This window comes from Montipora capricornis, chromosome 10 (genome assembly GCF_036669925.1).
Source record: "Montipora capricornis isolate CH-2021 chromosome 10, ASM3666992v2, whole genome shotgun sequence".
NCBI classification, from domain to species: Eukaryota; Metazoa; Cnidaria; class Anthozoa; order Scleractinia; family Acroporidae; genus Montipora; species Montipora capricornis.
In genome coordinates this window covers 22,880,077-22,906,197 of record NC_090892.1, presented here as the reverse complement: position 1 = coordinate 22,906,197, position 26,121 = coordinate 22,880,077, and the positions used below count along the sequence as shown (strand labels likewise).

General features: G+C 41.2%; 1 protein-coding gene across 1 annotated transcript in view; it reads right to left on the bottom strand.

Annotated features, from left to right (window-relative positions):
- Positions 1-32: 32 nt before the first annotated feature.
- LOC138021853 (tRNA (guanine-N(7)-)-methyltransferase non-catalytic subunit WDR4-like) overlaps positions 33-26,121 on the bottom strand; it is a 26,956-nt gene continuing 867 nt past the window's right edge. Inside the window, exons 2-11 of the mRNA XM_068868874.1 lie at positions 13,426-13,623; positions 13,111-13,197; positions 10,854-10,923; positions 10,647-10,759; positions 9,469-9,532; positions 7,714-7,812; positions 6,888-6,967; positions 4,278-4,464; positions 2,756-2,822; positions 33-1,675 (exon numbers count right to left, since the gene is read on the bottom strand). Of these exons, the coding sequence (XP_068724975.1) occupies positions 1,491-1,675; positions 2,756-2,822; positions 4,278-4,464; positions 6,888-6,967; positions 7,714-7,812; positions 9,469-9,532; positions 10,647-10,759; positions 10,854-10,923; positions 13,111-13,197; positions 13,426-13,623 (1,150 nt within the window). The 3' untranslated portion in view covers positions 33-1,490. The remainder of the gene's footprint in view (positions 1,676-2,755; positions 2,823-4,277; positions 4,465-6,887; positions 6,968-7,713; positions 7,813-9,468; positions 9,533-10,646; positions 10,760-10,853; positions 10,924-13,110; positions 13,198-13,425; positions 13,624-26,121) is intronic.

Genomic DNA, 26,121 nt, shown 5'->3' with positions numbered 1-26,121 from the left:
ATTTAGTCCTAGCAGTGCTATTCTAGCACAGTGACAGTTCAAGTTCAAGTTTATTGTCTTCATTGTTTTGCCTCAGTACAGAGAATAGTGTTTTGAGTATTCAAAAAAGCTAATGGGGAGGAAGCCCAAAGGAAACCACTGGGCTTATAAGAGATAGGCTCCCTCAATAAAAAAAATATACGAAGTATTGACAGAAGTATACATGTCAGAGCATTCGAACAAGTTTTTCCGTAGCTTCGTAGAAGGGCCGCAAGTTAGACTACCGTGTCAGATAGACACGGATTATTTTTACGAGTTCACAAGCCATCATTGAGAAATACATCTCTAACTCAAATGTGCCCCTTATAAGTATATATAAACTGACCAAGTTGCGGAACACAGCAATCAGTTCTAGACCATTTTCCCAATCCCATAATGCAATACATAAACATAAATAATAAAAAGTTTTTTACTCTTGGTACTGTATCATGCTTCTGAGTGAACTGGATATCCATTGCTTTAATGCAAATAACCCCCGAAAATGAACTGTCTTATGGGATTTGCGAAAATAGCGTCAAAGGTGAAGGTAGAGTTACGAAATTTTCTCAGTGCCTCGTCTGCCTCGTGACTGATAAAGATTACTAGCTGGTTGTTACTCCAGGCTCGATTGGACTAAAATAAGAAATTAACATCAGCAGTTCAGGGTTCTTTTTTGCCACATCCATGAAAAAATCAGCATCTCGACGTAAATTACCTGGCATCCGGACACTTGGGATTCTTAGAAGTTATTGCATTGATAAATTCAATGAAGTTTTTGTTGAAAAGTTCAGTGAGTTGTTGCCGTTTCAAATGGACTCTAGCTTCCCTTACCGCCATTGCTGCTTTGCATGGTGACCACACCGGAAGACACCATTTTGTTTTTTTGTTATTTAGGTTGATTATTTTTTCTTTGGGCTATATTTTCTACTGGCGTAATACCGCCAATGGGGAAAGAATTGGTGAGCATTTCGGTAAAACTGTAACGCAAAAGAGAAGAAATACCCAGGGGGCTCGTTTCTCGAAAGTCCCGAAAACTTTTCGGGCCCGAAAAGCCATTTGTGAAACCGCTAACCGCTTATTTTGGAGAGCCGATCTTTAAACGCGTTTTCAAGGTAACAAAAAGAAAAATAACTGTGACGTTTGACGACTTAAATCCTCTCTGTTCTTGAGATACAAAGGGAATTGTGACACCCGAAAATTGCCCGTAAATTTTCGGGAGTTTCGAGAAACGAGCCCCTGGGTACCAAAGGGTTTTTTCCCCTAGGCGTGATCGCCATGAGCGGCGAAGCATATTTCACGGTCTGTTCGTCGTTCGACGTTAACCGCTCCTCGCTAAAGAAAAATAAAACCTCTGGCACCCAGGGTACGAACGAAAGAAAGTCATCCCAAGCACTTCGCAAGCGCTTTCTGTCCACTAAGTTATCGTTACGAGATTTCGTTTCAGTTGTCATAAGATCCTGGTAATGACAGCTTCAAGTCTCTAATCTTGGCCTTTTAGCTTCACTCTCAGTGTCGTCTTTTGAGTAACCGCTGATGGATTGTTGATTCTTGCCTCGTTTCTTTTCGATCCGATCTTCTTTCCTTGCTAAATACTCGCTGATGTTGTCCACTTCTTTTTTCCTCAGTGTCTCCAGTTTCCTTTCCTGATTTATGCATCCTGTGAGAATAAAGCGAGGCTTGAAACCGACTTATGGTCTCATACAAAGATAACAGGCATAGACACAGGGATCCGGCGGTTGCTCAAAGCCTGGTTAGCGCTAACCAGTGGTCAAAAAACCTATAGGTTTCCATGGTATTTAACGCTGGTTAGCGCTAACCATGCTTCGAGCAACCCGGGCCAGGTTATGACCGAGTACCAGCAAACTGTGCAGCTGAGAAGAGCAATCTGCTGCTGGTCACCAGGCTCTCCTGTCGAGAGACCTTGCTTTTAAAATCAGTCATGCGCAGCAGACTGAATTTTTGCAGCAGTTTTGATATCTGTTATTATCACATACAGGGAAAAATTACTGAAAGCTGATTGGCTGAGACGGAGGGCATTTTTCCTTAATCACGAGGGCACTTTTGGTAATCAAGAGGGGATGATTACAAGTTGCTTATCCAGAGCAAACGAAGTAAAAAGAAAATATTCTTCCAGATTTAACTACTTTTTTGTCCACATATAAAATACATTTTAAGCGATATTTCTGTTGACAACAAAGCTTTATTGAATTAAACTCTAACCGAATGGGAGCGTGTTGATTTGTTGTCATTTGTCGCAGCACTGAACGGGCTTCCCTCAATAATTTTGCCCTTTATGTGAAAAACATGTAATTGCAATGTGCCCTCGTGCAATTAAGGATTAGTTTCACTTGTACTTTCAAAGTTTTCCAAATTGCCCTCGTCCGACTCGGGCAATTTTGTGAAAACTTTGAAAATACGCGTGAAATTAATCCTTAATTGCCCACGGGACCATGGGATTACATATACAAATCAAAATCTGTCACAAAAAAATACTCACAAATCCGTTCACGAGGACAGGCTGATCCAATTTGACTCCATGACTGAATTTGCCCCCCGAGACTTTAGCCAGATTATCATAAGAAAATTACAATTTTTCCCGGCTGGTTTCTGGGAAAGTTTTCGAGACCAAGCGAACACTAGATTACTTGTGCAGTAAATGGCCTATTTCTATAAAAACAAAAACTTCGCGATTCCATGCATCTTCCCTGTGTGAGGCAGTTACACTAACAGTGCGAACCTTGAAAGAAGCTCCAATCGCTGGCTAATGATAACACAGGCGAGAAATCCGATGACAGTTTTGAGAACTGCAAAAGCAAAATAAAGGTAAAAAAATATAACTTTTTCGAGCCACAACTAACACAGGCACCTATAAAAAGCCAAAAACCATTTGATCATAAGTAAACCCAATGTTTTTTTGTAATGATCGGGGTTAAACCCGTGCATGGTTTTATACTTGAGCTATTACCGAAGGAAATTGCTCAACATGGCAATTCGCTTGACTGTTCCTAAAAGTTAAAGTGTGAATAACTTGCACAGCAAGGAAGCTGTCACCGTAATACTTCACGAGAAACTTCATTGACGGACCAATTCATCTCACATTTACAGTCATCTACATCTCGGAAGTCCCCCTGAATTATGACTGGTTTTGCTGAGGTGGCTTCCAATCAGGTGAGACCTTGTAGGAGCTGCGAGGCTACCGCAAACATCACAAGCCTTTTTCAAGATATCACCGCCACTGGCCAAGTAAAACAGATCTCAATACTGGAAACGTGGTGCCCTAATGGTAGCGAGAGGGCGGCTATGGTTCATAGTCCTTATATGAGAAGTCTTAAAACTCTGTTTAGAGTTCTCTTATTATTGTCAGGTTGGCGATGTTAATGGTAATCCGATAACGACTGAACCAGCCGCGCTCGGTGTTGCGCAGTTGTTCCTTTGGGATTACCTTAAATTAATACAATCATGTGCAATCTTAAACGGCTTTAACTAAGTAAAAGACAATTAACTTTTTATCATAATTTACAGTGTTTGCCTTGTTTAGAGACCATTTCCGGTGAATATTAAGTCAAAAATGAAGACTTTTGCAAATTTATGAGGTGATCAGAAAATCACTCTTGCTTATCAAAACAGGCACCTGCATTTGGCAGGATCAATCAGCAAATACCGTACGTGCTGTCTTGTACTACTACTTTCGATAGAGCATACTGCATTTTAATAAGGATTCATCCCTGAAACAAATGAAATCGATGATCTTTCCAAGACGAATGGAATCCGCATCATTGCGGAATGAAACAAAGCTCTGTTTCACTGGTTTGGATTTTCTTCCTCAAAAACCTCTGCTTCACCTTGCAGGACATACTTCCAAAAATGGGTGTGATCAGCAGGGTTCAGGGTTAGTAGCGACCCCTGCTAATAAGACCACAGCACCGTGAATTCCGAGCTATGCTCCTTGAAAACAAGGCTTGGCTTCCTTAGAGTGGTTTTCAATTACTTCACTCAGTGATTGGTTCAAAGTTCTCGCGCCAATTTTTCAACCAATCGGAAGTGAAACCAAAACCAATTGTGGCTCGCGCGTACACATTTTTTCCCGCGCTTTGTGTCGGCTACGTGTAATTACTTCGAGTTTTGACTGGTTTACTGGATTGTCTCCGTCCTTTTTGATTGGCCAAAGTGATTACTTTGGTTTTGGTTTTACGACACTCGATTGAAATCCGCTCTAACGTCTCCGAAAGAAATGTTGCAATTTATCGCTCGTCACACACCGTTAGGTCGAGTCCAGCGCCTTTGGGTTCAAACACTATGACGGGCTCCTCGGGGTGATTCTGAACACACCACAGTCTGCCACAAGGGTCAAACATTGCACTCCAGGGAGGAACATTTGACGCTAGGGAGGGGAGACCTGTCACCTTTTTCTCGTTTGTGACGTGATATAATCGAAGAATACGGCACCTGTAGAAACAGAATGACATTGGATAGTCAATTGGCCATTTCGCTGTTGACTTAAGTCATAAGAATAACTCTTCTTGACCTTTTCCAGGAAACAATTCTTATACCCAACAAAAAGTCGACGTCTCTGCGCTGATGGTACACCATAATGCGTGTGCGTGGCCCCAACAATGTTGGAAGAACGAAATGAAAAATGAAATGAATCATATATTGAACTGCAGATGTGTCATTTCGTTCGTTGATTCATCCATCACTGGAACATATGAAACCCACAAATGACCAGCTCCCAACATCAGTGGCTTCATAGCTCAGTTGGTTAGAGCGTCGCACCGGCATCGCGAGGTCATTTTTCAGGCTTCTCTACGCTATTGCTAAAATTGCGTTCGTAACTGTGAGGATCATAGCTTCACTTGAATGTTGGAAATGCTGTGAAAACGGATCCAACATTGTTGTACTACGCTTCGGCGATCACAGAACAAAAGAAATGTTGGGAGTTGTTGGCTCAAACGTTTGACCAGTTTCAAACTTCGTGCAACAACTCCCAAAAACACGCAACAACATGCAGCAGTGCGTGCAAACGGACGCAACATGTAACACCCAACAATGTTGGGAGTTTTTGACCAACAGTGTTGCGTCCATTTGCAAGAGGCTTAATGGTTTTTGTGGTAGTGCACCACACACTAGGTTACCGGGTGGCAAATAGGCCCGTAGCGCGTGCGTAACTCACGAACATAAACAGGTCTGCTGGAAGCGAGCCTGAGTTTCAACTAAATGAGCTCCAAAATCGGCATGAATTTGCGACGCTAATGAATAATAAAGCGGCTGCTATTTCCAAAACGAAGGAATTATCTGGTGATAAACAACCTCCCCTAGGAGAGTGAATTTTTGACTTTACAGAAACAATGGCCAACCTAAAGAGTTGGGTTATTGCGAAATCTTTGTGTTGAATTCGCACATTTCTTCACAACCTTTAAAACACTTGAAAGAAAAAAAAAAACAAAATAACAAAAACAAAAACCCGGTGTCTTGCCATCATTTCAACACAGATGTATCCTTTGTTTCGCGAGTAAACATGCGAGGTAACTTGATCACGGCGCCCGCTGAATTCGATGTCACTTTCGATTTTGCGATTTACTTGTGCAGCCAAAAGTACAATAGAAAAATTGAACGCAGCAAAAATCTCCCAAAATGCTTTTCCCTGATGGTAACTTTTTATATTTTCGGTTTAAAATCTAAGTTGTTTTCATGTCGCAAATTTTGTTGCTGATGGCAAAATATTTTATTCTCGATCGACACTTCCTGAGAACCTCTTCTCTTCCCAAAAATTGCATAACATATTTATTTACTTTTGCATCAATATTTGCTTTGCATAAAGCAGGCTAACAAAATCTGTACCTTGCCTTGTTCGCATTTTTGAGCGTTAAAATAGAATTTTCGGCCCTATGTTTCTGAAGGCAAGTCCTATATTTTGAGGTCACCCAACCAAATACCAACCCCGCAGGCTTAACTTCAGTGAATTTTTGTCTTAGAAAGCTGTCAGAGGCTCTCAGAGTGCACACTCAAAAAGAGATGTAAGGGAACTTGAAAGTGATCAACATGTCAGCCTCGAAGCCAATGTTTCTCGATTCCCTTTTATTTTCTTCAATCTTTCTGAATTTAGTATTTTACTAGCAACCACATGTCCTCTCAGGGGGCTATTTACCTAAGACATCTACCATGGCACTATAATGATATACGGCACCAAAACAAAATCGTGGACTATTAGAGCAAAGATAACTTGAATCTCTTGGAAGACAAAATGCAGTTCAGTTGACAATTATACAGCGCTGTGTTACTGCACTACCACACGTACGCAATACGTGCCTATTTTTCTATTTTGTTGTGGGCCAAGGCGTTTTTCCCTCACTAAAGAAATACTTTTGATTAATCTACCAAATAAACGACCGGTAACTCAAGAGGACTTGATTTATTTCATCAAGTAAACAACGGGGTGCTTGCTTAAGAGACCTTTCAGCAAAAACACCTTTAATTTATAGAACATGTGAACTAAACTATGAAAATTAATATCCCCAACCCTCCCAAGCAACGTCAAGTACAAAACACAGGTCACAGGTTACAAGTCGCAGGTCATTGTTTTACCAATACAGAAAGCATCCTAAACATTCATTAAAGCTAACCTTATGCCTAATTAGACCTAAACAAGAGTTTTCAGGCCTAATGTTAGCATTGGTAAACGGTTAGGGTTGTTTCTGTATTGGTAAACCAGACACCTTTGACCTGTGTTTTGTACCTGCCCCTCTAGCAAGGCTTTTTGAATCAGATCGTCCCATCCCTCTAAAAATCCAAAATTTTCTGCACTCTCTCTGGAATTCAGTACCCATTGACTATCACAATCTACAGTTCGTAGAAGAGAATGAACAATTTACCTTTCTAAAAGGGCACACACCACAGAATACTTTGGAGAACAAGCTATGCATGATATTGCTGGGCAGTGTATTTTATCTTCCTACAACACAACCAAGTATACTATTGACTTGTGACATTTTTTATCAAGTCCACCCCTCTCCCCCCTCCAAAAAAAAGCAACAATACCCTGGGTGCCAGGGGATTTTTACACAAGCTGTGACAAAACTCTCCCTTTGTCAAGGCCAGTGATCAAGGCCCTCTACCGTTGGCTTAAAATCGTGTAGACAGTTTTCTCCAACTTTATAAAAAGTTCCTTTGGCACCGAGGGTGCAAGGACAAGGACAAGGCAGAGCCTACCTTTGTAGAATATTAACTAAAAGACCAGTAAAGCTAATAAAAAGGCATGTTGTAAATCTTTCTGGCTGGTTGCAATAAATAAACAATCAAATACATTCAGAACAATTCTTGGTGTGAATGATGAATGATGCCCAAAGGATGCAAGCTCAAAAATATTACATGGTCATCTCTCAAGTATTTGTGAATCTGAAAGCTTGCATGCCTAACCATGTGAGATTACTTTTTCGGTATTTTCTAGGTCAAATTGTGGCTAAATATTGTATAGCAGGATGGAATCAAATATGAAGGCATGTCATCAAAAACGGCCAAGAATTAAACACTTCTTTCTTTCCTCCACCTAAGTAACCCTGTAGCCCTCATCTTTTGCAAGGAAGCTGAAAACAGATAAATTTTTGTGCTCATCATTACCCAGTAAGTTTATTGTTAGAAATCCGATGCCATTCGATCTGCTAATTGAACATGTTACATACAGCCCATCAATACGTATACCTTATCTTGTTTTTCACTGTTATCTCGCGCAGTATCATCAACTTTCACAAAAGTAATCTGTTGTCCTGATCCAAGATTCCAAATTCTCAAATATCCATCCTTTTTTCAAAAAAGAAAATAATGCTGCAAATAAAAATATTATTAGGGTTTTTTATATTGATTATTTAATTATTTCATGCCTGGATTTCCTAATGCTGGCATAAAGCCTCCAACTTCCCCCATCACCCCCAGCTACAATCCAATGGTCTAAATTTTTAACTATTCATAAACAGCAGTTCTCTCTGTAACATCCCCTCCTCAACTTATTATTGTTTCTAGCTAATAACCCATTGACTCGTCAGGTGCCCTAGAGCCCCCAGTCGATGAGCAAAATTGTCTGGTGTTAGACAGAGTAAAGTCTGTTAAGTCTCACTTCCAGGAGTCAATGGGTTAATCTTATATCTGTAATGGGTTCATCTATACATAATTATATAAGATTAGATAAGATAGGATTAGATAAGATTAGCTAACATTTATTCCATGAGCACGCGTTGGATATGAGATGGTAAATAGCGAACGAGGCACGTAGCGCCAAGTTGGCTATAACCAGTCTCATATCCAACAAGCATGAATGGAATAATTGTTTTATTAAATTCCTTAAACTCCAAAAATTTGAAAGTACAAAATAAGAGCAAAAAAAGCAAGGAAATCCGAGCGAAAAATCAAAAAAACTTGATGAAGATGCGATAATGTGTAATACCTTGAGGTCAGACAGACGTAGATCGTCACAAAAACACTTCTCAGTTGACTTTTCGCACACTTCTAAACGTCAGAATTGATCCAAACTTTCCTCAAAAAGAGTTTTTTTCTTTTTGGTTTTATTCAGAAAGAAATTTCGCTTTTCGGCCAAAAAAAATTTAGCTTAGCAATCATTTACCATACAAGGTCAAACTAAGGTATATGAGCTGATAACCGAGATTGAGTGAACCAATCAGAGCATGCGAAATGCATTATTCGAGGTTGAGAATTTAATAAATAAGGTTAATCTATACATATATAAGATTAGATATAATAAGAAGGCTTATAAGAAGGCCACCAATGCACCCTATACCCACCCCACCAAAACAAAATGTTATTTCCAAAAAAACCTCAAATAACCCAGCCCCATCTCAACATTGAAGTTTCATGTTTTTAATATTTTTGTCAAGCAATGCAATGACTGCCTTGATTTATACTCTAAACTCGCTAAAAACATGTCGAGCTGCCACCCACAGGAAGAATTGCTACTTTAATTTTAAAAAAAAAATGTAATGTTCTAATAGACCTTATTCATAAATGGCGGACACATTTATAATTCTTTTGTCCACGTGCAAATTAGCCTACCAAAACTCATTTTAGAGCAAGAATTCTTTTCAATTCACTGTATGGTATCGAGGCTTGGTAGGCTAATTTGCACTTCGACAAAATAATTATAAATTGGCCGCCATTTATGAATATGGTCTATAATTTTACTTTGTTATTTCCATCAAGACTCAACATCTTGCCAACTCCGCAATCCTAATTACCAAATAAAGCAGTAACCAAAGAACAACCAGGACAACTTTATCAAAAGAAAGGTCAAGAATACTAATAAATTATTACAGATCAAGATTTGGTGCCCTTCACTGAACAGGGAGGAAGGTCAGGGCCCATCCAGTGTCCAGTGTCCAGTTTTCAGTTTTCAGTGAGTTTTTGGGGACACTTGATTTTAAAGTAATCTAAAACTACAACACATACCCCTCCTCCAGAGATAAGAACATCTTCAAATTCTAAAGCCAAGAGGGCCAAACAACTAACAAAACTATGAAAAAACAGAAATTAGATGAATCAGATATAATAATTATGGCTTAAGGCACATGTATGAAATTCTGATAAAGTCGTAGCCTCCTTCAAAGATATTTTTTTCTCATCTCCCTGTCTTTCCTTCCCAGTGATAATTAAGCCAAAAGAATATCTGCAAGGAGGCTAATAAAAAGAGACTTTAAACAGCTACCGGTATACAGGCCAATTTATTCTCAGAGATTGTAGGATGTAGGATAGCACATTTTTTCTTACGTCAATATTGAATATATTCCTTCAAAATAGTGATTTATATTGTCCATGGCCTATTTACTACAGATTTTACTAATTATATATACTGAGAAGTAATAATAATTATTATTTCCTTATTATTCTACCCAAGCCAAGACCAACATCCTATGGTCAGCACTCACGTATCTGGCAGTAAAATCAAGGAACAGTTAACACAATTGCACTGGCACGCTAAAGATTGCCATATGTACCTAATTTAGGCTGGTATAGTCTAGGACCTTAGGGTATGTGTAACTGATTCAGAATTTAATTTACTATGTGTGAATTCAAATTAAGTTCCTCCACTTTGTGTTTGCAATGATTTCATTTCATTTTCAATTTTTATCTCTACATAAGGACTACTGCGGTACTGTAAGCTTTTTTCTCCCTCCTCTTTTTTAAGCAAAGCTTTGGGGGTGTTCTGCTGCATGGTTTAGTGTGATCAATTTAGCATTGGATATTGTCAACTTGTAAAGACAAAAGGTTAAGGTAAAGTTACTTTATTTAATGTCACTCGGTAGTTTCTTCAGCTACGAAGCTGATATCAGTGGAAGCCAAAACGGTGCACCCTTTACCCCCATTCTTCTGTCAGTGTTCCATTTTACGGGTATTTATAGCTACAGCTACACGGATCAGAGGAAAGTCGAAACAGACGCTGAAGTCACATAGATCAAACTGGGACCTAAACGAACTGAGTTACGCCTGCTCCTCATGTAAGGTTCTCTTAAAATAATAAAATGATAATGATAATAATAACAAACTAAGAGTCAGTTGCAAGCAAAATTACAACAGCAAGCTTTAAATTCCTCACACCTTTCCTGAAAATCAAATTAAGGCCAACTTACTCTAAACTCCCAAGACAAAATGAATGGATGTTGTAGGAATTAGGGAAGCAGCTAATGCGTATCTTCTCATCTCTGTCAGATGTAATTAAAAAGTTATCATCTTTGGTGAGAACCTGTTGTAAAAGGAATGAATTATCCCATGGTGGAAAATAATCATTGACTGATAAAAGGTCATTCTAATTCACTGTAAAAAATAAAGATTCTTACCATATCTAAAATCATGGAGACATGTCCCAAGAGAAGCTCTTTTTCTTGACTAGCATCCTTTACAAAAAATCTAAGGGGTCAGATGAAAATGACATAACCATTATTGTGTCTACAAAAATGATCAAGATCTGAATTCTCTAAAAAAATATCTTTCATTGTACACATTCAGTCAATCAAGTTTTACAAATTTGACCTGTTGTCTCTCTTGCTTATACTACAACGTACACCAACCTGCTATATCTTCTAACAGACTAGAGAAGCACATGAGACTGTAACAAGCACCATAATCTCCTAATAGACTAACTAGCCTGTATTTTACTAAGTCAGGTAAGGTGTAAAAAGCAGATTTTTGAAACTAAGTGAACATGCATGTTGAGCATGTCTCTGGTGAAAACACCAAAGGATCTTTGGGAATCCTTTAACATTAAATTCAATCCAATCCTTGGAAATGAAGGTCTTTTAGGATCTTGATGGGACCTGATACGTAAATTTGAAAACTTTAAATATTGGTGTTGTTTTGTCAAATCCCACATCAAATACCGAATGACTCACCTCACACGAAGTTTTGCTTGCAAATGAAATAGATTTTCTCCAAAAATGTCATAAATAGCAATAAATTACAGCAATTAAATCTGATCAAAATTGAACAAGAAATAAAAGCTAAAAAACTGAATGCAAAATGAATTCTTATCACAAACCACGAAACAACGAATATTGAAGGGGTAGTATCATGGGAATTATCCCTATATTTTGACCATAAATTTACCAATAATATTTTTTAATTCTTAAATTGCTTCTGGATCACCACAGTGAGCCACACTTTTTATTATTATGGAGTTCAACTACATGAAAGATGCAACAGGATAACTTGACCAACGTTTTCAAGTTGGCATTCATTTTAATCTTGGCTACGTGTAACCAAAAACACTTACAAATGGTTTCTGGTCAAGCTAAAATAGCCGTTTTGAAGAAAAGTTGGCCATTACTTTTCATTTGCCATCAGTAACAGGTTTCCTTTGCTTTCCAAAATTTTACTAACAATCCATGACACTGCCCCGTTAAAGTGCCCCTAACCCTTCAACTTGTTATGCTTTTGGTAGATTTTCATATCTTTCAATAACTCATTTTCACAAATTTTTTTTTTAAATATTGAATTCTGATTTTCTTACGAGTGCTTGAAGTTACTGAAATTTGTAATTTTTTGCGCACTATAAGCCCTGCTGGACAAATTATTGTCTTGTGAGCTCATTTGAAAAGAGCCAGTGAGAAGTTTCCAATATTTGACACTTTTTTAGCTGTGACGTAAGAAAAGGACATTCCAGCAACTCAAGCTAACACAATGTCCTTTTCTTTTGTCACGCTTGATACACATGTATAGACACATTTGGCTGAGTGGGGGACTAATGCGAATGATAGGTGAAAAAGTAATTGCGACAGCCTTCACTTTTTAGCGCTCATAAAAAAGTCAGGATTCAAGATTTTTTTTAAAAATTTCCAAAAATGACTTCTTGAAAGATATGAAAATCTACCCAAAAAAAAAACAACTTGAAGGGTTAGAGGCACTTTAACTCTAGGCCTGCTTTATGGTTATAACAAAAAACTGTGGCACTTTGATATCATCATCACAGAAGGTGGTCTTTTAACAATAATAGGCCTTTTGCAACAATTCTTCAAGTGACCTTTTTTCATAAACATGATGATTCTGCTGGTTTCATGAACTTGTTTTTTCCAGAAATAATAAGAGCAGCACAAAATATGCTACCACACTGATTTTCATTAAGTATATTGTTTAAACTGGTGTTTACCGTTGAAAGAATTTATAAGGATTTGCATGGGAAAAGGACGGTTTGCCACCATTACAAACCCTTGTGTGTATGTTTCTAAGTTTTCAAACTGCTTTAAAATTCTTCCTTCAAAATATGAAAGTCTGAAAATTTCCACCCTTGCACATTAATTTTATCTCGCTTATTTGACCCATGGTAAAAGTAGGAATCTGAGCTCTGTTTGTGTCGTGTAATTATGAAAAATTAATCTGGAGGGCAAAAGCTTTTCGTTCGTAAACAAAAGTATGAAATTTTCGAGCATTTAAATCGTCATACAATCTTTACCTTAAGTGTTATTTCTCTGAAAATTTGTATTCTGTCTAAGACAAACACAATCTCTCCATTTCTGGAATTTATAAAGTCTGAGCTTTATCAGTCATGTGACCAGTTTATTGCAACAGGCCTGTTATTTCAGAAACACTCATTTCACCAACCTGTAAACTTCCCCTCCTTTGTTACCAACAACTATGTAATCCTCCTTGTGTGTAAAAAAGAAAACTGTTGTGCGTCTAACAACTTCTCTATAAAGTTAAAATACACATCAAAATCATAGTTTTATATATTTATACAACAATACAAATATATAAATCTAAACACATAAACAAATGCTTTATGGCAAAACAGCTTGGCTTCCCACAACATTTTTCTTCCATCCATCTCTATCATCCATAAGCAGTTGGAAGTTCTTCTATTCTACATACAGTACTTCCTGCAATCCTCCATCAGGAGTTTAACCTGAAGCAAATTACCTTTTATTGAGCAGTTTCCAGTCACTTGTCTGCCAAATAAGTAACTCTTTTTGTGGAGTACAGAGAGCAAATAACTTCCCAGAATTTGAAAAACAGCAGAGTACGCCATGTCCCAGCGTACTGGTGTCAAGCTCTTGTCCTGGTTGTATCTTTTGAGGATCATTGCTAATGCTGTAGGAAAATTTGCAGCTCCCATCTCTATGAAATGACCAAAACAAAATCATTATGTGAATCATGCTCTGACTCTAATGTTGTTGGCCTTATGTTACTCTGTGTATAGGATGGTGTGTTTATGTTCATGTGTGCCTATTTGTAGAACTGGTACAAAGCATCATGATTGGTTTCACAATTTCACGCACCGCTTATTTGCTAATTACTCATATTTCAGAAAAATATCACCTCACCTACTCATTGTTTGTTTTTTCTCACTTAAATCGTTTTACATTTTGGTACGCATAACCAATTCAACTTCACATCTTTCTTTTGTTTTCATATCATTTCTACTCTAAATCAAATAGACAACTTTGTTTTCAATTATTGCAATTATTGCACTTATACATTGTCAGTCATTAATACTCGAGTTTTCACTGTGACAAAATGTCTAATCCGCTTGTGCGATTATCCTTTGAGAGTGAATCAACTTGGGCTGCATTTCATCGAAGCTTCTGCTTTGCCATTTAATTATGCTCAAAGTCTTTACATTTCTGGATAGAAAGGCAAAGTTGGTCGGAAGCTGCGTCGGTTACTTGGTTCCACCAATGCTCACAGCCACCATGCACCTTCATACTTGCAAACAACAACGCTCACTTTTTACATGGATCTCACCTGCAAGCCCTTAACATTTACACCATGATAGTTGGTCATGCGGGGAAACAGGAAAGTCACCTGCTGTAGAAAGAGTCCTTGCCGTCCTACGAGACATTGACTACATCAACAAAGACACACTTGTCAAGGCAACCACATCCTCTGCTTTTATAGTGAAAACCATTTCTAAGCAAGGAAAGGCCTTCCTAGCGTCCCAGAACTGTTTGACATCCTAAACAAGCTCCTTAAAAACGATGAGGATAACGCTTTGGGTGACGTGCAGCTACTTTGCAAGTTACGGAGCGGCGAGTCAGCATCCTACTGCTTCACAGCAGAAGCGACAAGAGAGAATGAACCTAACACAGCCTTTTCGAAACTTGGCACCACGCCAAGTGCAGAACGGAGCCCTTTTAATACATAGAATGGATAAGGGACATGGTCTTACTGACCCGATTTTTAATCTAAGTTCCTTTAAATAGCTCTGAAGCCAACCCCCAGAAGAAGAGGAACAAGCCACTTCCTATTTAGCATTTATTTTCCAGGTCATGGAACTGAACGCCGCTATTCAAAATGGAGAAGTTCCACCAAAGTCAAAGAGCACCGATCTAGTGTCCAGAGTAGCCGTTCAGCAGTGTCAGTTATGAGTGAGGGGTTGTACCACGAGTTCCTGCATCATGTGAAACCACTTGAGTTTTGCGCTGTTACAGTTGAATACAATGGGCAGTCGAAGGATCCTCCAATTTATGTGACAAAGGGTGAGGGACCCACCCTTTTTGGCAGAGAATGGCTGAAATCCATCCAGCTGAATTAGCCTCTGTTTCAGTTAGACGCTGCTGATATCGTTCCTACCTAGGAACGCTTAAGAATATTAAGGCACGACTCCACCCTAAAGAGGGTGCAAAGCCCTGGTTCTGGAAAGTTCTGCCATTGGCATTGGCTCATAAACTGGCTGTGGATGAGGCATTGAGAGAACTGGAAGCAGAAGGGGTGATCAAGAAAGTAGAAACCAGCGAGTGGGCAGCCCCAATCATAACTGCAGTGAAGAATGATGGCAGTGTGAGGGTGTGTGGTGATTTCAAAGTCACTATCAGTTCACAACAATTAGAAGTTGATGAGTATCCTCTTCCTCACATAGATTATATTAATTCTATGCAAGCTCAGCTGGGGGCAGCTGAGCTTGACCTTTGTCATGCTTATCTGCAAATGGAAGTGGAAGATGAGTCCAAGCCATTGCTCACTATAAACTCTCATTGTGGCCTTTACCAGTACCAACGTTTACCTTATGGTGTGGCTTCTGCACCAGCATTGTGGCAGCGGGCCATGGACCAAGCCTTGCAGGGCTTACCAGGTGTTTTCTGTTATTTGGAATATGATAGTTATTGCAGGCAGTCTGGAGGAACACCTTCAGTGGCTGGTTGCTGTTTTGAAAAGGCTTGACGAGTATGGCTTGAGGGCTAACTGGGAGAAGTGCAAATTGCTTAGAAGTTTCGTGGAGTATTTGGGACATGTCTTCTCTTCTGAAGGCCTGCACCAGTCCCCTACGAAAGTAAAGGCCATCACAGAGGTGCCTAAACCACAAGACGTCACAAAGTTGCGTGCCTTCCTGGGCAAGGTTCAGTACTTCAGTACTCACCTAGCTCCACTCTATCGACTGTTGCAGAAGGAGGTGAAGTGGTCCTGGGAATCTGAGGAAGATGCTAGCTTCAACAAAGTGAAAGATAACCTGCTCCAAGATAAAGTCCTGGTACATTATGATCCTGATCTGCCTCTGGTACTAGCTCTGATAGCTCCTCGTATGGCCTTGGTGCAGCCCTGTCACACTGCACTCCCAATGGACAAGACAGACCCATTTCTTATGCATCCCGCATGGTGTCAGAGACGGAGAAAAAGTACAAACAACCAACAAAAAGATTACAGAACAGAAAGTACATAGTGGGTCATGTGATCCACCATATATGGGGGTATGCGAGGTTTTCGATTTTCATTAAATTCTTTGTTCCGCCATCTTGATAGTTTGTTTTGTTTATTGTGAATACATCACACTCATGATCCATCAAAGCAAAATCCCGAACATTAATTTTTGCAAATAGTTTTCTTTGTCGCAGAATTATGATTTTTGGTGCATTTATTTTACAATTACAAACACCTTTAGATATTCCAAAATGGTATTGGTCAATTTGTTCCACAAATAATAATATTCCAGGTTATCAGTTTCAAAACGAACATCAGAAACATTAATTATAACAGTTATTGTTGGTACATTTGTGAAAGAGGTCCATTGGTCAATAATTTAATACAGAGTGCTTCTAATTTATCACTTTTCGGTCCATATCATTATTTATGTGTAATCAGTCAGCCCATTTTACCCCCAGATTGCGAATACTTCCATTATGGGTTTGCTTGTGCTTAATACCACTCTGTTTTTGTTTGTGTCTAACTTCTCTAGGGTCTGCACACTGTCACTCAGTATCACATTTGATTCTGCTTAGTTGAAGCTTTTCTCAGCGATAAAGCCAGTTTATTTGAGAACATTTTGATTTCTTTTTGAGCAAAAGCAGAGACTTCCCGACATTTGACTTGATTTGCGTTAATTGTTGATTTCAGTTTTCAGTGTCCCCAGTTAGTGCTCCAGCACTAGAACGACTAGATAGATAGTGGCATTCTCATCTCGAAAAGACGATGGTTAGCGCTGCGGATTTGGGCAGGATCTTGTATGACTGTGTAGCCCAATCCTGGAGTGGCAGTTTCTGTTGTGGGTGGCGCAGACACGCCTTGTGGAAACACGTGCAGACGCTGTGCGTTCTTTCCTTGCCACTCTCTTGCATGTGGGAGGTGCTGTGGCCTCATGGTCAGTGTGCTTGACTCCGAATCAAGTGGTTTGGGTCCTGGCCAGGGATATTGTATTGACATGCTCTTGGTAAATTCTCACGGTGCCTCTCTCCACCCAGGTGTATAAATGGGTACCAGCAAATCTAATGCTGGGGGTAACCCTGCGATGGACTAGTATCCCATCCAGGGGGGAGTAGAAATACTCCTACTGGCTTCATGCTACAGATACCGGAGATAAGCGCCGGCCTGATGGGCCTTCTAGGCTCATAGCAGACTTTACCTCTTGCATGTAGCCTGGACTCTAGCGTTCGCTTCCGCCTTTGAAACCTTGCCGCCATGTATCTCGGTGATTAACGATGTCCTCCCATGCACTGGTGTCGATTAGCGCAGATCGCAAGTCTCGCTTGATGACGTTCTTGTAGCGCAGCAGCGGTCAACACTCCTGCAGTTCTCCATAAAGAATTTATCTTGGCAGGCGGTCAGGCTCCACACAATGTGCATGGCCGAGCCATCAAAGGCATCGCTGAATGAACAGTGATGGCATGCTCAGTGAGCCAGCACGCTCCAGGACCTCTGTGTTGGTGACTCTGTCCTGCCACCTGATGTGCAGAAGGCGACGAAGGCAGCGGAGGTGGAATGCGTTGAGTCACCACTCTTGTCTGGCATAGGTCGTCCATGACTCACTGCCATAAAGGAGAGTCAACAGGACACAAGCTTGGTAGACGCACATCTTGGTCCTTTCACTCAACAGGTCACTCGCTTGTTGAGTTTGGCCATGACAGCAGCTACTTTGGCAATCCTGCAGCTGATCGCAGCATCGAGCAAAGTCCGGCTTGACAAGGTGGAGCCCAAGTAGGTGAAGGTGTCCACAACCTCCAGCTCCGTGTTGTTGATAGTGATGACTGGGAGGGACTCAGCACCTTGCGCCAGGATGTTGGTCTTCCTGAGGCTGATTGTTAGCCCAAACTCCTTGCAGGTGTGGAACAGCTTGTCTACCACATGTTGGAGGCCCTCCTTGCTGTGGGATGTTAAAGCAGCGTTGTCTGCAAACAGCAGCTCCCGTATGAGCACCACGTAAGCTTTGGTTTTGGCGCGGAGTCTGGGGACATTGAAGAGTTTGCCGTCTGACCTCGTCCGGACGTGGACACCTTCTGTACAGTCTACAAAGGCATACTGGAGCAGCATCGAGAAAAAAATCCCAAACAGGGTTGGAGCAAGGACACAGCCCTGCTTTACTCCACAGCTGACTGGGAGGGCATTGGAGGTGGCCCCATCGAAGCAGACCGTACTCTGCATGTCCTGGTGAAAGGAGGTGATGATCGCCAGGAGCTTTGGAGGACAGCCAATATTCTGGAGGATCTTGAAGAGCCCACTTCTGCTCACCAAGTCAAAAGCTTTGGTGAGGTCCACGAAGGCGAGGAACAATGGCTGCTGCTGCTCTCGCCAGCGGCAGTTTTGATGCCCTCATACATCCACTTTGCATAGCCACAGTCCCCTGCTAACTGGATTTTGGCGCATAAGTTCTGCCAGTACTCATTGGCACAGCGACGGGAAGTCTGCTGGGCCTTGCTCCTAGCTGCTCGAAGGGCATCGTGTGTGCTTGGGGAAGAGTTCTGCTCTTGAGCCAGCATCGCTTTCGTCTTGGCCTTCGTGATTAGCTGCATTTCTGCCCAGCAAGCCTCGAACCAGTCAGCATTCTTGCCAAATGCAGCCATGGCTGAGTCGTAGATGGCATCATGGAGGTGAGCCCATTTGGCTTCCGGGTTGCTGGTTGTTGATTGCGCAGCAAGTTTCTCCTGGAGGCTATCAGCGAAGCTCTGAGCCTTAACGGGGTCAGAAGTGCCACAGGTGTTGATGCAGGGGCGACCCTTGGTCATGCCATGGTGCATCTTTCTAGGCTTCAGCCTGACCTTGCATGCAATGAGCGAGTGGTCCATGTCACAGTCAGCGCTGCGATAGCGCTTCTTGTGTGGAGGACACTGCTGAGGTCTGCTCTCCTAGTAGCAACCTCTGCCCGTTCTCATTCATCCTGCCAACGCCGAAGTGGCCAAGGCAGGTAGGCCATGCTAGGCAGTCAGAACTTGGGTTTCCGGAGAGTGTTTCCTGCAGAGCCTCGAAGAATTGATCCTTGGCTTCTGAGGTGGAGGTCAGAGTCAGGGCGTAGGCGGATGTGAAGTTTACAAAGCCCGCTGACGTTTTCATGCCAAGGGCAAGAATTTTCGATGACCCTCCAGAGGGGGTTTCTGTGGTGGCAATCAGTGAGTTCCTCACGGCAAAACCTACAACATACTGCCTCGGCTCATCCTGGGACAGGCCTTGCCAGAAGAAGGTGTAGTCTCTTTCCATAAGTGACCTACTGTCGATCAGCCGGGTTTCCTGGAGACAGGCAACGTCGATGTTGAGTCGTGCCAGCTCCTTGTTGATGATGGCAGTCTTAGGGAGCTTCTCCAAATTAATATCGAAATTTTGGTTTCCGATGTTGCTATCGGCATTTTCCGATTCCGATAGCTGCTTGTGTCTAACTCAAGAATTTCCGATTTGAGGTTTCAAAATTCCGATAAAATCGGACATCAATCGGACATCAATCTAGAATGGCATATCGGCACGCGATGTTTTTATAAATGAGTGGATTTTAGTACCTTCAATCTCGCAGATCATAATCTTTGTGTGCGCATGTTTCTACAATTTATGCTCCTGTTGTTTCTATTTTCAACTTCAACATCTCAAGAACAACAAAAATGACTGATTTCAAGCGTTTATATATGACTCTAAAATTAATACCTTCTTGGAAACCAAACTTAAAGGTGAAGTGCAACACGTCCGTTGATTTAATTACCAATTCTTTAACGTAATGTTTGAAAAACAATGAGCGAGTGGTCCATGTCACAGTCAGCGCTGTGATAGCGCTTCTTGTGTGGAGGACACTGCTGAGGTCTGCTCTCCTAGTAATGACGACGTCTAGCTGGTGCCAGTGGCGGGACCGATGGTGTCTCCAAGACATTTTGTGCAGCTCCTTACACTTAAAGAAGCTGTTGGTGATGCAGAGGCCATAGTGACAGCAGAGTTCGAGCAACCTCTGCCCGTTCTCATTCATCCTGCCAACGCCGAAGTGGCCAAGGCAGGTACGCCATGCTAGGCAGTCAGAACTTGGGATTCTGGAGAGTGTTTCCTGCAGAGCCTCGAAGAATTGATCCTTGGCTTCTGAGGTGGAGGTCAGAGTCAGGGCGTAGGCGGATATGAAGTTCACAAAATTTGATTTAATTACCAATTCTTTAACGTAATGTTTGAAAAACAACTATCTGCGCCAGTTTAATACACCGTGAAACACATTTCGGTCGTTTGCTGTGTGGCTTCATCCCAACATTGACCTTTGAACATATCTTGATCAGTCAGCGTGCGACAACACAACAGCATATTAATTCGTTTCGGCTGCATAGTTCTAATATTTGAGGGCTTTTAATATTGCACAACATACTCTCGAGGTTTCGGAAAACAGTGTAAAATTCGTGGTATTTGACATTCTAGAATGGACCGCCAAAATTACCAGCTTGCGTAAACTGCTACTCAACTGAAAAAAACATGATGCCTGTCACGCGTTTGAAGCAGTCGTGACATGTGTTCCCACAGATGGGTTTTCGTTCAAAAATACTGCCCGCGAGGGTTCGACCATCAAAAGTTTCTCACTTCCATAAGGAATCTGAACAAAAACTTTTCGTACTTATCATTTTAGTGGATTTCTTATGGTATTAAAAAAGAATAACTGTCGGCTCTCTGATCGATATCGCTCAATGAATGGGCCCGAGTCAATATCTTTCAAAGATAACTTTGAACATTTCAGTGCAACTGGAAGCACAAAAACAATGCATAGATGATTTCAACGATCGCATTTTCCCTGAAGTGCGGCGACCTTTTCATGATAATATATGTATGTGAGTTGTTGACAGATGTAACACAGGATTGTTTTTCAAACACTGATAAACACCTTCCGCAGAGTTTCAAACTCCATCCAAACAGCAATGTTTCAAACATGTTTCAAACAATTTTAAACATGTTTTAAACTAGCTGATTAGTTAGTTCTAAAGGCACTTTTCATCTGGACGGTAATTTCATATATTCCTAAATGGGGTCGTAGATCTCGCATGACAGAGACTTTAAGAAGACGTTCAAGTTTCAAAATTCCGTGCATCGTGCTAATAGGATGTTTGATCAAGTCCAATCGGAAGACCGATATTTTTTATCTATCGGAAGTTTTTCAGAAGTCCCGATACCTCTCATTCTGATGATCAGTGTTTAATCTTCCGACTTCATCGGAATAGTTGCACTTGAGTTTCCGATATGACTTCCGAACAATCGGAAATTTGACCTTCCGAAATTTGGAGAAGCTCCCTTACACAGTTGTCCATTAGCTGAAGGTCAGCGGAGTGACGAGGCCACATGGCGCAAATGTTCCAGCTTGCGATTCAAAGAGCTGGAGTCTTCGTAATTTTTTGTTTTTGGCTGCTTGGTGCAAGCACTTGCTCGCTTTTTGGGAGGGTCCCCTAAGCTCTACGCACCCAGTAGAGCAGGCAAGCAAGAACGACTAGAAACTTAAATAAAGTTACTTTCCTTTTCCTTTCCTTGTTCAACATTACACTTCCAGAGGTACCGGTATATCTAAATCATTCTTTAAACATTGCATTTAATTTGACTGGCAAGCAGTCAAGCCACTCGGCGATATACATGTACCTCACTGTAACAGTTACTCCTTCTGTAAACTAAACATTGAATTTGACTAACCACAGGCGACATAAGCTTAGTGTGAGCATGGCCGACAAAAATATAAGGATTTGTTTGGGAATCCTGATAAACAGCTTAAGAAGATAATTAATATATAACAAAATTCTCAATTTCTCGGTTGTCGATGGTATAATAAAATTCCAAGGCTGGAGACTTAATTCTCAATTAGAGTCAAATATTCCTGGATTAAATGTTCCCACTGTCACAATTCCACATCAGAATCAATTGACAAAGATTGAACTTTCATCTCAATCCACCATCAACGCAATAGCAGTCCGGCGAGCGACCTCAGGTGGTAATATTGCAAGCCTAGGAAACAGCTTTCGAAAGACCCACTTTATCACCAAAGTGGGCACGGCTTCCACTGTTGATGACAAACTGAGCCTTACCATGCCTTACAATTCTCAAATCTTTCAACGCTTTGCGGTTGTGCTTTTAAACTTTCTCAACATGACTGAGACAATGCAGTAATGTTGGGAGACTCAGGGGAAAAAAGAAATTTGCAGTTGACTAACAACAATTTATCTGCTCAACCTCGTTCTCTGGGTCTCTCTTTGCTGCCTTCATTGTCGTTGAGAAAAGACCCTGGTTCAAGCTGGTCACATAGCACTCATCGACAAACATTTTCCCACTAGGTAGTGTTTTCGTTACACATTTGATCCCAAAACTGGGCGAAAGAGTATTCGTTTCACAAGGCATTTTTAAAATAAGTAATCTTTATCTTGCAAAATGTAAGTCTCAAAAAGGTCAAAAGAGCTGGTGTTATATTCCCGCAGTAGATGAATTCCCACAAAAGCAGTCAACCCAAAAACAAGAGCTTTTGTGATCGACAAGACAACTTCAATGTCAAGAGGTGATTGAGGTTAGCGAAAGAAATTGATTTTAAAAATTGATTTCTTCTACAGAACACTAACATAAAAGAATACACCAAACACTACCTGTACGTTTGCCTGACAAAAATGTCTCTTTTATTTTACCGTGGCTAAAAATATACACGCTATTAAAACATTGTGCACTGGTAAAATAATATCTTAACGACATCGACAATTTACACGAAGTTGTTTAAATATAAATATCATAAGTCAAAACTATCACTCGGCTGTAGAAGATTGCGACTTTGGGAATCACATTGTTTAACATGCAAAGGAAAAACAAAAATCAAAGAATAAAATAAAATACCTGCAAATGTGGGACAGTTGATTTGATAATTTGAGGTCGATACGTACATGAGAACTTAAATAACAACACACCGGCTGATCGCTGTACAATAATACTCTAATAGAGAACCACGCGAGCCATATTGTAGATCAGAATGAATCGCGTCCCTTTTTAATCAATTCCCCTATAGGGTTACAATGCGTCACTAGTAAATGATTAACACCACATCTCCCTTTCTGAGTATTCTACTAAATAATTAATATTCTTATTGCAAAAATTTAAAAAAAAAGTGAACTGAAACATTTCAAAAGAAGACTAGAAAAAAAAAGTAATAATACACAATGTTTCTCCGTTTGTCTCTATCGGGTGATATTGGACTACAAGTCAAGTCTTTTCTTGGTTGACGGCTTTTCGTAGCTGCTCAACGACTCGTCAGCATATGGTTGAAGAGCGGACCGGTTCCTCCTCAAGATACTGCCAGAGGCCTCTACCAGGTAAGATTGTGGCTTATTAGCCTGCGCACGGTTCTTGACTGTAGCTGGTCTGTTTTCGTCATGAATCCATACACGCTCGCCTGGCTGGAAGGGAACCAATTCCTTGACTCTGTGTCGCAAGTCGTAGTTCTGTTTCTGTTTTATCTTCCGTTCACTCTCCTCCTGTCTCCATTCCTCTATTCCCGGCCAGCTGGGTTGAAGGGCTGCTGGGATACAAGGTAGTGTACATCTTATCTGCCGGCCAAACAGTAACTCAGAAGGTGTCTTTCCACCTTGCAGCGGTGTGGATCGATAGCCCAGAAGAGCTTTGGCAGGGTCCTCTTCCTTCTGTAGCAGGTTCTTCGCAGTTTGCACTGCTCTTTCTGCTTCCCCGTTAGACTGTGCGTAGAGGGGGCTGCTTGTGACATGTTTGAACTCCCAGTCTCTAGCGAATTTGGAGAATTCTGCCGAGTCGTACTGGGGGCCGTTATCCGAGCGCACGATTTCTGGTATCCTGTGTCGAGCGAATACCGATTTAAGGGCTCGAATTGTTTCCATGGAGCTGAGTGAGGCTAGGTAGCTGACTTCGATGAACTTTGAGAAATAGTCCACCACAATCAGATAGGGGGGCTTTTTGACATAGCAAATATACGTGCCGATCATTTGCCATGGTCTATCCAGAATTGCACTTGGGATCAAGGGTTCCTTGATGCTTGACAAGATCCTCAATTTGCCGACTAAGACCTGGCCACCATACTGATCGCTTTGCCCTCTCGCGACATTTCGTGACACCTTGATGACCGTCGTGGATGCGGTCTAGGATCTCCAGCCTTATGGATGTTGGAATGACGATTCTGTCTGCCTTAAGAAGCAAGCCATGGACGACTGAAAGTTCATCCTTGACTTACCAGTAGGGTTGAAGTGCATCTGGAACTCTGGGTCGTTCTGGCCATCCTTCGCCACAGTACTCTTTTAGCGCCTGGCAGACTTCGTCTTTCTCTTGTTTTTCTCTAATCCGCTCAAGCTGTGTGTTAGAAGCTGGGAGGGAGTTAAATATGTGATGAATGTATAGGTTAATTTCTTCTTCGGGTCTTGGGTCGTTCTCTCTGGTTTCCTTGACTATGGGTGCTCTGGAGAGTGCGTCAGCGGTGCTGAGGTGTTTGCCTGGGACATGGGAGACGCTGAAGTCGAACCTCAACAGTCACATACAAAGCCGCTGGATTCTGGGCGACATCTCCTCTAAATTCTTTGAGCCAAGGATAGGAACTAGCGGCTTGTGGTCTGTCTCCACAAGGAACTTTTTGCCAATTAGATAGTCGGCCAACCGCTCGCAAGCCCAAGTGGTTGCTAGAGCCTCCTTTTCGATCTGGGCGTATCGTCTTTCTGTTGGAGTGAGAGCGCGAGATATGAACACTAATGGCTTTTAGTACCCCCAGACACGACAGTGGGCTTTTGCACGAGCCAAATAGCTTCTTGCGTGACCTTTCAAGCTTGTTTTGCCCGAAAAAACGCGAGTAGATTGACCCACCGATAACTGTCACGTCGGCTCCGCTGTCTAGCTTAAACTGAATTTTTGTGCCATTAAAAACAATCTCTTCTTTCCAAGCTTTTCCGTCCGCGTTTCCAATCTCTCCAAGGAAAAATCCTTCATCGTCCCGCTCTTCTTGCTCATCCGAATCCTCGGCTGCAATCATGCCAACTTTCTTTAGAGCCGACAAGCAAACTTTGGCGAAATGACCTCTTTTGTTACACTTGGCACATGTGGCGTCCTTTGCATCTTGAAAATGTCGTCTGCCTTGTCTCCCATGCAGTAAATCATAGCATTGATCTGTAACAGTTCTTCTCTTTTGTTTAGTTCGGTCGACCTTCGGTACCTCTCGAACCGTCGTATCCATTTAGGCCATTCTTCTGGATTCTTGAAATCGAAAGAAGCTGGCGGGGCGATAGTGTTGGATGCCATGTTGCTCAATCTTTCCTCGATTTTCTCCGTTTGAAAGCACCTGACACCATGTAAAATTACTCTAATAGAGAACCACGCAAGCCATATTGTAGATCAGAATGAATCGCGTCCCTTTTTAATCAATTCCCCTATAAGGTTACAATGCGTCACTAGTAAATGATTAACACCACAATCGCTGAACATGTTTGTTTCCCATGTATAAATATTTCGCTTGTTTTCTTGCACGAGAAAATCTTCTTTCCTTTAAAATTGTAGCAAACTATTAGCATTCTTCGTTGATCCAGACCTTCACACAGTTGAAAACTTGAATAACGAGGATATTTTCTGTGGTGTCTGATCAATTTGACAATAACTTTTTGCCTTTCATGTCGAATTCCATATGTGTAGTACATAAAATACTGCCGTCAAACGTTTTGTCGATGGTCATCTGACCACAAAATCAATAATTGCACGCTGATTCCCTTCTTTGCTACGTCAACAAGCCTACATTGCCACCCATCCCCTAACACACATTTGGTGAACCTCCCAGATTCTGGGAGACACCTGACCAGCGTGAACCAGGGTCTTTTCTCAATGACAATGGAGGCAGAGAAGAGAGACCCTGGGAACAAGGTTGCAATCTGCTACCCTGACCGGTATAAAGGCTCAGTTTGTTATCAAGGGTTGAGGCCGTGGCCACTTTGGTGATAACGCAGA